Below are 12217 nucleotides of genomic sequence, written 5' to 3' on the forward strand. Positions count from 1 at the left end.
AGCAAGGCAACCACAGCAGATACAGTCCTCTCTCCTCTGTCCTCTTCATTATTCATCATCAACTCTAATCATTACACACACCATGCCCTCACTGTGATCTCTCCCTCTAAGCCAGAATCAACAAGGGAGGCCACAAAGCCAAACTCTTGAGATCCTCTGTTTCCTGAGGTGGTGTTGCAGTGCTGAATTTTCCAACGAAACAACCATCCGTTTTTGTGCATGAGTAAAGGATGAGAAAATACCAAAGAAATGGACTATAGAATAATGATTCTTTCATTGAAGGGAGGAGAGTTTGGGTAGCTTACGCGAGGGGAATCGTCAGCAGATTGAATCTATTAAGTTTAAAGGGATGATGTCACTTCTCTCCACTCCCCCACTCCTCTCTTTCCTTCGTTCCTCTTTCTCTCCCCTTCCTTCTGCTCCAGGTTGCAGCGTCTTTAAGTGAAATTGTGTTTGAACAGAAAACAAAGCTGAATGCTCTCACTGAATTAAAAATCACAAATAAATTAACTGCGCAGCTTGAGCTAAGGACTATTCCACGTGCAAAGTTTGCACTGTGAGGACCGGTAGAACCTGTGGCAGTGTTTGTTCAGCAGTGAACTGTTAACATAAATGAAGATCAACAATCACATGGCAAAGCAAAAACAAAACAAAACCCCAAACTAAACTAAATTAAACAAAAGAAAACAAGGACTAAAACAAAACAAATAGAAAAAGAACACAAACAACACAAAACAAAACAACACAGCACAAAACACCAAATAGTAAAACCAACATCCAAACACTAAGCGCCTATGAAAAACAAACACAAGATAACAATTACAGCAAAACTCTATTCCTATATGCATAACACTATTATAGTGATACCTTACGATTTTTTAAAGGATGATAATGTCACTATAAACTCACAAATAAGTTATACAAAATATAGGTATTGTACCCTGATTTTCCTTTTAAGGATATAACTGAGATGACAGAAAATACATTCTGTAGGTCTGTTGCCTCATTGCCATCATGTTTCCATTTTATTTTATTGTATTTTATTTAGAAAATAAAAGGTCACCTGAGAAAGTTGTGGGTGTAATTGATGCTAGGTTACTAATGCAGCTATTATTCACTCTTTGGCCGCAGCAGAGGTTCCCAAACTGTGATCCGAGGGCCACCACGGGTCTCTGGGCGGTTTCCAGGGGATGCCCGAGAAGAATGACGAATGGTTAATAGATCAACCGCAAGAATGCGTGTTTGGACCAGACTCTCCACTTACAGTAAAACAATTGTTCACCTCCGACACAAATCATGTGCTGCAGCCACGTTCGCCTCTGACGGTGGCAGTAGGTGGGTGGGTCGGGTGAGGGGGGGGGGAGACTTATCGCTGAAAGTAATGACATGAAAAAAAAGTTTGGGAGCCCCTGACCCACACACTGGCTGAGCCCGCAGCGGGGCGGAGCTCCCGGCCAGCCTGCAGTCATAAAACGCGGCTGCTCCTGACGGTAGTGGAAAACAGATCAGGAGGAGGTGTCCGGGTGCTTGGGTGCAGTCTTGAACAGGAATGAACACACTCTCATGCTTTGTGCGTCTCACACTCTGACAAGTGGACCGTCTTTTATCACACCGAAAAACTGTGGACGTGTGTTTTTTGTTCATATCCTTTAGGCTTGCTGGACTGCACGCTCCTTAGCGATAGCCTATATATATTTTCTTCTATTTAAAATTAAATACATAGCCTAAACAAGAACGAAAAAGAATGACTTGGACGGTAAACAGCTGTTTGGTCACCCTGGCCATCCTGTTCCTATGGCGAGTGGAAGAAATAGCAGAGGCTTGCAGCTGCTCCCCTGCGCATCCCCAGCAGGCGTTTTGCAGCTCAGACGTCGGTAAGTAAATACACAGTTGTTGGGATAATCCGTTTCATCTTGGGTTTGGAATTACTAGAGGTTATTAGAGCTACAGTGGAATCAATTTAAACAGAATTTCAGTGTCTTCCTCTCTTTCCTCAGTCTCTAATCATTGTTAAACCCCTTAAGGGAATTGTAGTAGGCTTGTGTTTCTCAATAATGAGTTAATAGTGACCTTTTGTTCTGGCCTTTTCTATCTCCTATGATATAAGTTTTTCTTTGGTGACCCTTTTTCTCTTTTTGACCCATGGTAGCTGCAAAACAAAACGTTGCCGTGAGGTTTTCAGCGTCACTTTAAAACATATAGTTTGCTGTAGCCTAGTTCCCTTTTGTAGGCCTAATAGTTTTCTGTATGCAATAAATCTGATAGCCATTACTGTCAAATCACTGCCAACTTGAGGAGATAGAAAATGACATGGACTGAGGGGGTCACAAGAGTGCTTCTCATCTGTGCTCACCCTTTTTCATACCCGCTCTTCATCTTCTCAGCTGATGTGCGCTGCTGAACGAACCCTATTTCATTGCCATCAAAAGATTGTATTTACTACGTTTCATTCAGGGAGCTTCACAACTGCATAACAACAAATGACGTGGAAGTTCTATTGTTTTCCACTCATCTCCACGAGCAATCTCCAAGGGTGGTGTCCTGCTACAGTAACATACCACAGTGACACTTTTATTATCTCACATTATCACATTATTATCATTGTTTTTGTCTATTTGAGGCAAGGCTCATACAGGAGGAATCAGCTCAGTCCTCAGCCCAGATCATTTCGGTGTGATCAGTGGCTCAGGGCTTTACTGTGCAATTCCTCCAAGTCAATGGGATTTGAATTTACTTACTTTTCAAAGGCCATGTAGATAGTTTCCCGCTTATTTTACCTGTTACAAAACACTGCTTGTTGCTGCCTTCAACATAGGCCTTATGCTAACGAGGATCGCAACAGTGACCAGCTTGTCTAGCTATTTAAATTGGGGTTTGCTGAGGGTCTTTTTTCTTGGTTGTGAGCTGGCTGAGCGTGTGGTATGTATACAGACGCTGACTTATTCAAAGGTTTCTCTTTACCATTGGGTTCCATGGCTCTGGAGGATGAAGAAACCACACCATCCTGTTGCAGAGTTTGCTGTAAAGGAAAATCTGATTTTCATCAGTTGCTTAACCAGTTGCATTCAAAGAGTCTTATTTTAAAGTTAGCATTTTTTCAAGTTTGCCTTAGAAACTTTGAGAGACTTTGGGAAATGTACTAGGCATTAATGACAAAAACTTTAATGTGTTTAATTGGTATTGGCTTATTCATTATAATGTCTAATAATGTGAAATGCAGTTATGAAGCAATACTATTGTATTTAGTCTAGTTTCTTGAGTGATTTCTGAAACACATTTTGAAAACTTCCATTCACTAAAATAGACCAAATCAATAATGTATATTTTCAGTTTTTATAACCACGCTTGAACACCAAACAGCAAATTAAACACAGCTCGCTCTTACTTAGACAGAGTGGGCAAATTTTAAGCTTTTCCTTGAAAGTGATTGCATTGATGATCTTTTTGGTCTCATCGTGGTCTTTTCCCTTGCTCCAGAGTATAACAAGGAGCTTTAAAATTGTAAAATTTTATGTCATGGTCGTGACCATCAGCTTCAGGGAATCACTCGGTCACATGGGGGTGGAGCTACGCTGATCTAAATTAACAGTAGATGGCCTCCTCAGTGTGACCAAAACAATCTTTGAGATCAAGTCCGAACATGACCTTGAGCAGTTTGCTCTGACACACCAGGAGCTTCTTCTTCAGCACCATGGATAGGCTGTAGTGCCCAAACACGACTACTGTGTCAGTCAAAAGGACTTGGCACTTTTACAACCAAAAATAGTTTTCTTTAGCATCCCTCTTTGGCCTTTCTGACCAAAACTTCTGTTGTATTAATGATCAGGAACCTTCACTGCCACCCTAACCCTCCCAAACTGTTTCTATAGCTCAGTCAACTGAAAATTAAGCTAAGATAGGTTCAGTGCTGAAGCTTTGCTCAGACTAGGTAAACCAAATAAGTTGGACTCTGCATGGCCAATATGTGAAACTGACCTAATGTACATCGACTTATTACTGCTGGACCCCTGCTAGTGGGGAAAAGCCTGGAAACTTAAATGTCCCTTACTGACTTAAAGACTTTTTTTCAGAACTAACCCATTGGAGACTCCTAGTGGTGACAGCTAAACATTGCTAACAACACGATCGGACATGCAAAGCCCTGGCTATACTAATTGATTTTATCTGCTGATCTGCCATCCTCTGAACTCTTCAGAAACACTATCTTGCATTTAAATGAACTTAATGAGCATGAGATTTACATGTTATTGTTGCACAGATAAACAACAGAGGTCCCAAGACACTGCCTTGAGGAACCTTCACTGATTTCACAGATAGTTTGCTTTCTGGTTCCTAACTAAAAGGCATGAGGTAAACGACATAATGAAGATTTATTCATGACATCCTTATGAACAGAAATTTCTGCTTTATTATGTTGAAAGTAATGTCAAAACATGCCACATAATGTTTGACAATGCAGTGTTTTTCTTTTTGTTAATAGATATGATTTTCTGAATCCATTATGGAAATCTTTTACTCACGCACTTACAGTTTGTGGTATGTGTATGCCACTTAATACAATGTTTTATTAAAGTCAAAGTGTCACTTAATATACATGAGGTTCCACATGTATAGACATAGCTGACGAAAAAGGTGCTTATGTTATTGAGAACATGAATTGCAGGCTGCAAAATCTTATATACTTATATAAATATATATATAGGAGTGAACTCAATTAGTCTTTTTAGTGTGGTCATTTTAAGTCATTTATTGGGCCACTTCCAGCTTTGGAGATAGCTTTTGGAGACTAACAAGTTGTAGTATCCTCTGTGGGAGACAAAAGTCCAGAATGGCTTTATTAGATCTCACTACTCATATCCAAAATAAACTGTACTCAAGTAAAAATAAGGGTAGAAATTTAGTAGCACAAAAGAAGCATCAATCTAAAAGAATGAACTCAAGTTGATGTCTTGTAGTTTTACCTAGTTACTCTTCACCTTTTGCCCCTAGTTGACCGGTATGACCTCTGCTGCCTCATTTTGCAACAGCCTCTCTTGAAATACCAGTTCACTTCCACTTGTACTTGTATAGTAAGTAGGTCCTTACCTCACCACAACAGAATACTCTTATCACAAGAAAAGAAGGAACATAAACAGAAAAAAAAATCTTTCCTCATAAATTGAAATCCCTCCGTGGGTGTTTGGCTTAAGCCAGTGGAATGTCGGTCATATGCTATGCTCGTTATGCATTCACTGTTTATTTCAGTATGCATAGTTGGAGTGCTGTGTACCTGTGCAGCTTTGTGAAGAAAGAGGGCAGATCATTTGGGAGCTTGAAAGAAGGCTGGCTCTTGCCTGATTTCCGGTATGAAGACAGCCCTGCAAGCTGTGTAAATAGAGGAGACATTAAAACCAGATCACCCGCTTCTGAGCCAAATTGAGTGTGCGTAAGCTTTCACAACCATTGCTTTCAGCTCCAGCATCACTCATGATTATGTGTCGCATTGACTGGTAGGCACTCCTGCTCCACTGTAGGGTCTGATTTTCACCAAGTTCACCATTCAGCAGGATCAATTTCTGTGCTAACTGAATTGAAAAGATAGCGGCAACATTTGTTTGTTGGTTTGTTTTTTTTGGCACCTTGCGAGCACTTTAATGCAAATCAACTGAACTTTGAAAGACTTTAAGCAACATTACAGTTCTAAGAAAACACTGAAAGGGGTATTTTTGAGTAGTGCTAGATGGGGCCATGATGGAGGTTTCAGGCAACATTAAATTATTGAGGATAAATGACAAAGATAATGATGGATTGACCGGATCTCTGGGGAGAGACAGCACAGGAATTGGTTTGAATTTGTAGTTTGCCTTTTTTCTCATTCAACGCGTGACCACTGTGTGGCTTTTCAGAGAGGAAAATGGGTGTGCAGGCCCTGCAATTACATGACAAGCATTTGCTTTCTGCTCATTTTCTCTTTGTTTTTAAAGCACTCTCATGACCATATTACAACATCAAAAATATTGTGTTTATTGTTTGTATAACTGGAAAATTAGATGGTTCACTTAGTTCCCAGGTCTGTGAAACTTGTGCTTTTTTATAGTGTTTGGTGAACCTTTTCCAGTAAACACCATCATGCCTTATGAGAATTAGGTGTATGTGTGTGTGTGTGTGTGTATATATATAGCATGTTAGTGTATATGTGTACCTCTCATAGTCAAGCAAGAACAGTGTGTGTCAGTGGCATCACGGTGTGGGAAAGTTATAGGATGAGTCATGTCGTTTTCTCTGGTTAAAAATGAAAACTTAGAATGGAAAAATAGCTGGAGACTGCACACAGTTCAAAACTCTGACAGAAAAAGAAAATCTTTAAGCCAGGGTTTTCCCTAACAATTAAAACGTGACCTATGCTTGTACCTTATCACTTCATTTTGTTTATGATCTGTCTGTTAGGGTGCAGAATATGAGGGCTTGGAATGTACTAAATCTCAAAGCATTAACCCTTAAAATCAGGTTTATTGTGCATATTGTGCTTGATGTGGCCTGTGTTGGCAATAACCGCTTCATGCACTGTTTTGACATAAAACCAGTCAGCTGCATGCAATATGGCTCACATCTCAGCTCCAATCAGATTGAATAGATGCAGTGCATACAGCCTCAGAAAGACTTTTGGGATGCATTAGAGGTAATTTTTTATAGCATTTTTATTGAATGCAGTTAAATTATCATTTTCATATGCCAAATGTTTGAAATAAGTTTTTGTCCCTCTCGTGCATTGTGTGTCTACGTACTGTAAATATGGATCTTGACCTACTTTACATTGATAGGGGACACGAGAACTGATCTGTGTGTGATTCTGCACACTCAGGGAAAGGGGATTACCACCAATCCTCTTTGTAACCAGAGGAGTTGGACGATTTTTCCTCACTTCATTCTTCCTGCAGGAGCAACGCTAGCAATATTTGCTTCAGGGCATTTGGAGAACTGTGTGCATCTTTTTTGTTGTGAAGGATCAATAAATGCAGTTTGTGATCCCAAATTGAGATTTTGATGACTTTGGTGTACAGACGTGATCTTACTGTTTAGCCTTGAGCTGTGAGAAGCCTATCCTTAAGTGTGGGTCAGACTGTATTTGCATATGCGAGTGCCTGTATCTGTTTGTGTTTTCATCAGAGTTATTATAGCATCTGCCTAACAGCAGCTCTAGAGCACACAGAAAAGCATGCTGCTTGGACAACACAGTGTTTTGCACTTTTTCCTGGCTATGAACAAGCTACAACTCTTTCTGTTTTGCTCCCTACCTCTTTTTTTCCCCCGCATCAGCTGACAGCTCACTTTTTGTTGCTTTTAAAATCTATCTTCTCCCTGCATTCACAGGACATGGGTGGGGGTTGGTTGTCCACCGCAGTGTGATTTCTATTCCTGTCACCTCTTCCTTCTGTTCCCCTTCGCCTGCAGAGTGCAACCATCCTCATCACTCCATCACTCTCTCTCTCTCTCTCTCTCTCTCTCTCTCTCTCTCTCTGTCCCAAATCTGTGTGCACACACACTCTCCTTTTTTCCCTCTTCTCCCTGTTTTCCTTCTGCTAACGGTTGACTCTTTACAACCTTAAAAGGAGATGTTCTCTGAGCCTCTATTGTCATCAAATTAGGGCACATATGGCTCACAGCTTCATACCCTGGTCATATAAAAAGCAAATAAAAAAAGACTGATCTTATTTGGTAAGGAAGCATGCTAGCGATGGTATAAGGCAGTTAGTAGCTGCCACCTTGGGAAAGTAGAGGACTAAACTGAGAGTTCAGAGAGAACATCTGGTTAACATTATCCCTGTCGCTTGTCTCCTTATGTAGCTAAAAGCTTGATTTTGGAAGTGATGTTGTAAACCTTTTTCACACAGGGAGTTATTCAACGAGGCTGTGCTAATGCAACCATTGTAACTTGCGTTTTGCCAGGAACACACAGATATTTGAATATAATTGCATATCTTTCAACCTTTGAGTTCACGTGAAGGGGGAAGTGTTTGTGAAATGCATGAGTCATATTTTATGTTGACTAGTCAGCATTTGGCCTTACTGAGGCTCAAAAACTCATCTGCGTGGCTCTGATAATATTTTTCCACTTGAACTGTTGTTTTTCTTTTTTTTTTCCCTTTTTTTCATCCAAACCTCTCTGACTTTTGAAGCTGAAGTTAAACGCGCCAGAGAGAAAGGGAAGGGCTGTACAAGAGAGGGAGAGAGAGAGTTTGATTTGCATGTCAGCACCTCTGTCCAGACAGAGAGGCAGGCCGGCAGAGCGGCCTGGGGGCGAGGGGTGTGTTCTACTTTAGCTTTTCAAAGATTGCTGACTGGCTTCCTCCTGTGCCGGCTCAGGAGCCAGGGAGCAGGCAGCATGCATTCCTCTCTCTGATTGCAGCTGATGAAACACTCATGTGTGCCTCTGTCTCCCCGCCACCTGGCACCTGCAAACACTTGAGATCCAAGCCACAGCAATGCATTGCGGCCAACCCAAGCATGCCAAACCTGGGCAGGGCTCAGATCAGACACAGACAGATATAGATCCACTCGAGTTTGAATAGCAAAAGATTTGTGATTGTAAAACTTCTGTTGGTCTTTATTCTTTTTCAGTTATCAGAGCGAAGGTGGTCAAAGGGCAAGAGATTGATGCTGGCAATGACATCTATGGCAATCCGATCAAACGGATCAAGTACGACATCAAGCAGATCAAGGTAGATGTTCGAAATCTGTTTTAAAATATTCAAATTCATATTCTAATGTCCGGGTAAGCTTCAGCACCCCATCGACAGAAATGTGTGATCGATTATTTTCTGTATCTGTGTGAATTGTTAGATGTTCAAAGGTCCAAACCAGGATATTGAAGCCATCTACACTGCACCCTCCTCCGCAGTTTGTGGTGTGACTCTGGATACTAATGGCAAGAAGGAGTATCTTATTACAGGTACAGCTGACGAAACCATTGATTCGATAATCTATACAATGACAATATTAGTTCCTGGATACATATTCATGAGTTTTCACGTCATTTGCATCCTGACCCACTTGCTTTTCCGCCCTACAGGCAAACTGGAGGATGATGGGACAATGCATGTCACCCTGTGTGACTTCATCGAGCCCTGGGACACCATGAGTCCCACCCAGAAGAAAAGTCTGGTTCAGCGCTATGAAATGGGCTGCGACTGCAAGGTAAGAAAGCAGGGCGGATCTTTAAATTTGGAAGTTAAGTCTTAGCCAGTATTAGAGCAGCAAAATAATCTCGATAGATGTATTATACTGAGTCTTTTGATCTCTAATCATTGTTTGTCGTCCGATCCTCAGATCACTCGCTGCACCTCCATCCCATGTACGATCACCAGCCAAGAGGAGTGCCTGTGGACGGACTGGGTGATGGAGAAGAACATCAACGGCCCACAGGCCAAACACTTTGCTTGTATCAAGAGGAGTGATGGCTCTTGTGCCTGGTATAGAGGGGTAGCACCACCCAAAAAGGATTTCCTGGACATCGAGGACCCTTAACTCCACAGATCATCACTGTTCAATTTTACTGAGGATCTCTGCAGTTGAAATATACGAAGCTATAAATTACAGAAATACAAATTAATATACCGTGCAAATTGTTACAATGTTGTTGTTTTTTTTTCATAATATCAAAGCCATAGAGTTTGCATTCACGGGTGAGGTAGTGATGTTACAAAAAGAAATGACTTGTTGCAGGAATCGTTAATTGTTTAATCAAGAGTTATAGTCTTATAAATTCAGCACTTTCTGATCCTTTCACCCCCAATTCCAAAGCACTTCCTGGCTGCTCACTTTTCCTACTACATAAATAAAGGGAACCCTCAAATTTGATGTTACTGTTCAAAGCTTTTTTTTTTTTTTTTTCCTGCGCTATTCATTTCTGGTAGCTTTTCAGTCTGAACCAAAGATATCATCTAAATGAATGACTAATCAAAGAATGACACATGCACATACGCATACTGTAAATCAAAAGTATAACTACTCTGTACATGATCTGTGTTTTCATAAATAAACATTGGCTGGCAGCTGGCATCCTGAGCTACATTTGTGACAGCGGTGCTATCACAAAGAATGAGTGCCACCCCTTATTTGCCCCGTTTCAAATATTAGAAATACTTTGTGTTATTTGTTGATTTTATTTTTAAGTGTTTCTTCAAAATATTTAGTAAATCTGACTGTTTAAAGGAGTGGCATACTGATAACATATCAGATGCCAGCCTGTGTATACAATCTTTTTTTTTTTTTTTTTTTTACATAAGTTTCTGTTTTCTTTAAAAAATAATGATTTTTGAATAGATGTAGAATGCACTTTGAACACAGTTGCCACACTAGTCATATTTTCTATAATGGAAAATGTCTGAAAACAAGGGGATTGAATCCTCAATTTTGTATTTTGTATTACAGCTCTGACAAGTATAATTTGTGCTTTTGTCTTTGTAATGCTTTGGTGTAAGAGCATCTTTTATTTAAGGAGGTTTTATTATTCATCATATTCTAGTGAAAAAAATGTCCAAATTTTACTACTTTTTGTGAAAAAAATGACATCTTCAAAGGAAACCTAATGTTTTAATGGTGGCAGCGAAATACCTAATTGAATGGCTGACTGTTCCCTGTTTGACCGCCACATTACACAGGACAAATTGAAAAAAAAAAAAGATTGTGGCCCGTTGTGACCGATGATGCATCCACTTGCAGAACCATGGAAATGAAAGTGAAATGGTGAAGCAAAAGTTATGTGACTTTAATGTGAAAGTTATGTCAAGTTCACAGATATGTTAAAAAAAAAATGTTGGCATACTGGTTCATCAGAAACTGTAGCAGACAGTAATGGGTAGTTAGATGTCTTGTGCTGGTTTCACATGAGACTTTTTTGAGAGAAGGCAGATGTTTGCATGCAAGTCCATGAATAACTTAAGCAATACTGTACAATTGAGAAATACATAAAATAAAATGCCAGAAGCCATGTTTTGATGTGATCTGTTGATTTTTTTTTTTTTTTTTTTTACTTGATTATCTGTTGTGTGTTGGATGATGAGTTTCCAGGATGGTTATCACTAAATAAAAGGATTTGAATTCAGAATCTGAATCTGTTTGCCAAGCACACAATTTGTGGCACGTGAGATGTCAGAGCAAAGGGACAGTGTCATATATAAAATAACACATTACACATATCACTCCACACACACACACACACACACAAATAAAACATTATGCCACTATGTATGCTCATGCAGTCCATTATAACATGCAGTTCAGTAGGTTGCAGGGGTGCTCCAGGTGAGAGTCCACCCATGCAGTGGATCAAAACTGCATGAAGACAGGATATAAGTGCAAGAAATAAATGCATTAAAATATGTGAGGATTAAGTGGCATGGTATACAGACTTGTACAGCCAAAACCTGTTAGATTGTGCATACAATTGAATATATGGCATCATCATTCATTCTACTAATAATAATTTCACATATTTTAGATCAGTATGCAATACTGAAGGACCAGAGCAGTTAGTGTTAAAAATAGAACTATAGTAATCAGCTGCCCCCTACTGGATAAAGCAACCCATGACATCCTGAGACATCCAACTACAAGCTAAGTACAAGCACATTTGTAAAGGAAATGTGAAACTCACTCAAACAGACTGAACAATGTTGGAGGAGTGCACTATTAATAAAGGCCCTGTAATTGTAATTAAAAAAAAAAAAAAAAAAAAGGTTGCATTTGTTTGAATCCTGAATGCACGGATGAGGGGGGCATTACCTCCATGAGCTTGTTATTTCCTCACTCCTTGGTTTCTTCCTGGATGGAGCTTCATGTGCAGAATTCCCTCACAGGCTTAATGTACTTACCTGTGTGTGGCCGATAGGGGGAGCTACTGAATGTGGGATTGTGTGCGCCACATGGTGATCCTTCCAGTGGCTGCTAGTTGCTGTAGGCAGTACAAGATGAGGACATTTTGTGTGTGTGTGTGTGTGTGTGTGTGTGTGTGTGTGTGTGTGTGTGTGTGTGTGTGTGTGTGTGTGTGTGTGTTCGTGGCGATACCACTTCCATGTAATTTGTACCTCTCCCCAAGTGATTAGATAAACTTTGCAAAAACTATTATCGGCTTCCGTGTCCACTCCTTAATCAGAGTTCCAACGTGAATAGATATCCAAGAACAACACTAGGTGCTCACACCCAGTTTAACAAGAATATTTGCACTAATGTGAGCATT

At 40.2% G+C, this 12217-nt stretch overlaps 1 protein-coding gene across 1 annotated transcript; it reads left to right on the top strand.

Annotated features, from left to right (window-relative positions):
- The first annotated feature begins 1511 nt into the window (after positions 1-1511).
- Positions 1512-10546, top strand: timp2b (TIMP metallopeptidase inhibitor 2b). Its single transcript, XM_030059044.1, has 5 exons — positions 1512-1874; positions 8599-8699; positions 8821-8929; positions 9050-9174; positions 9307-10546. Exons 1-5 carry the CDS (start codon positions 1745-1747, stop codon positions 9502-9504), a joined length of 663 nt encoding a protein of 220 aa, XP_029914904.1. The 5' UTR covers positions 1512-1744; the 3' UTR covers positions 9505-10546.
- Positions 10547-12217: the final 1671 nt, after the last annotated feature.

This window comes from Myripristis murdjan, chromosome 8 (genome assembly GCF_902150065.1).
Source record: "Myripristis murdjan chromosome 8, fMyrMur1.1, whole genome shotgun sequence".
NCBI lineage: Eukaryota > Metazoa > Chordata > Actinopteri > Holocentriformes > Holocentridae > Myripristis > Myripristis murdjan.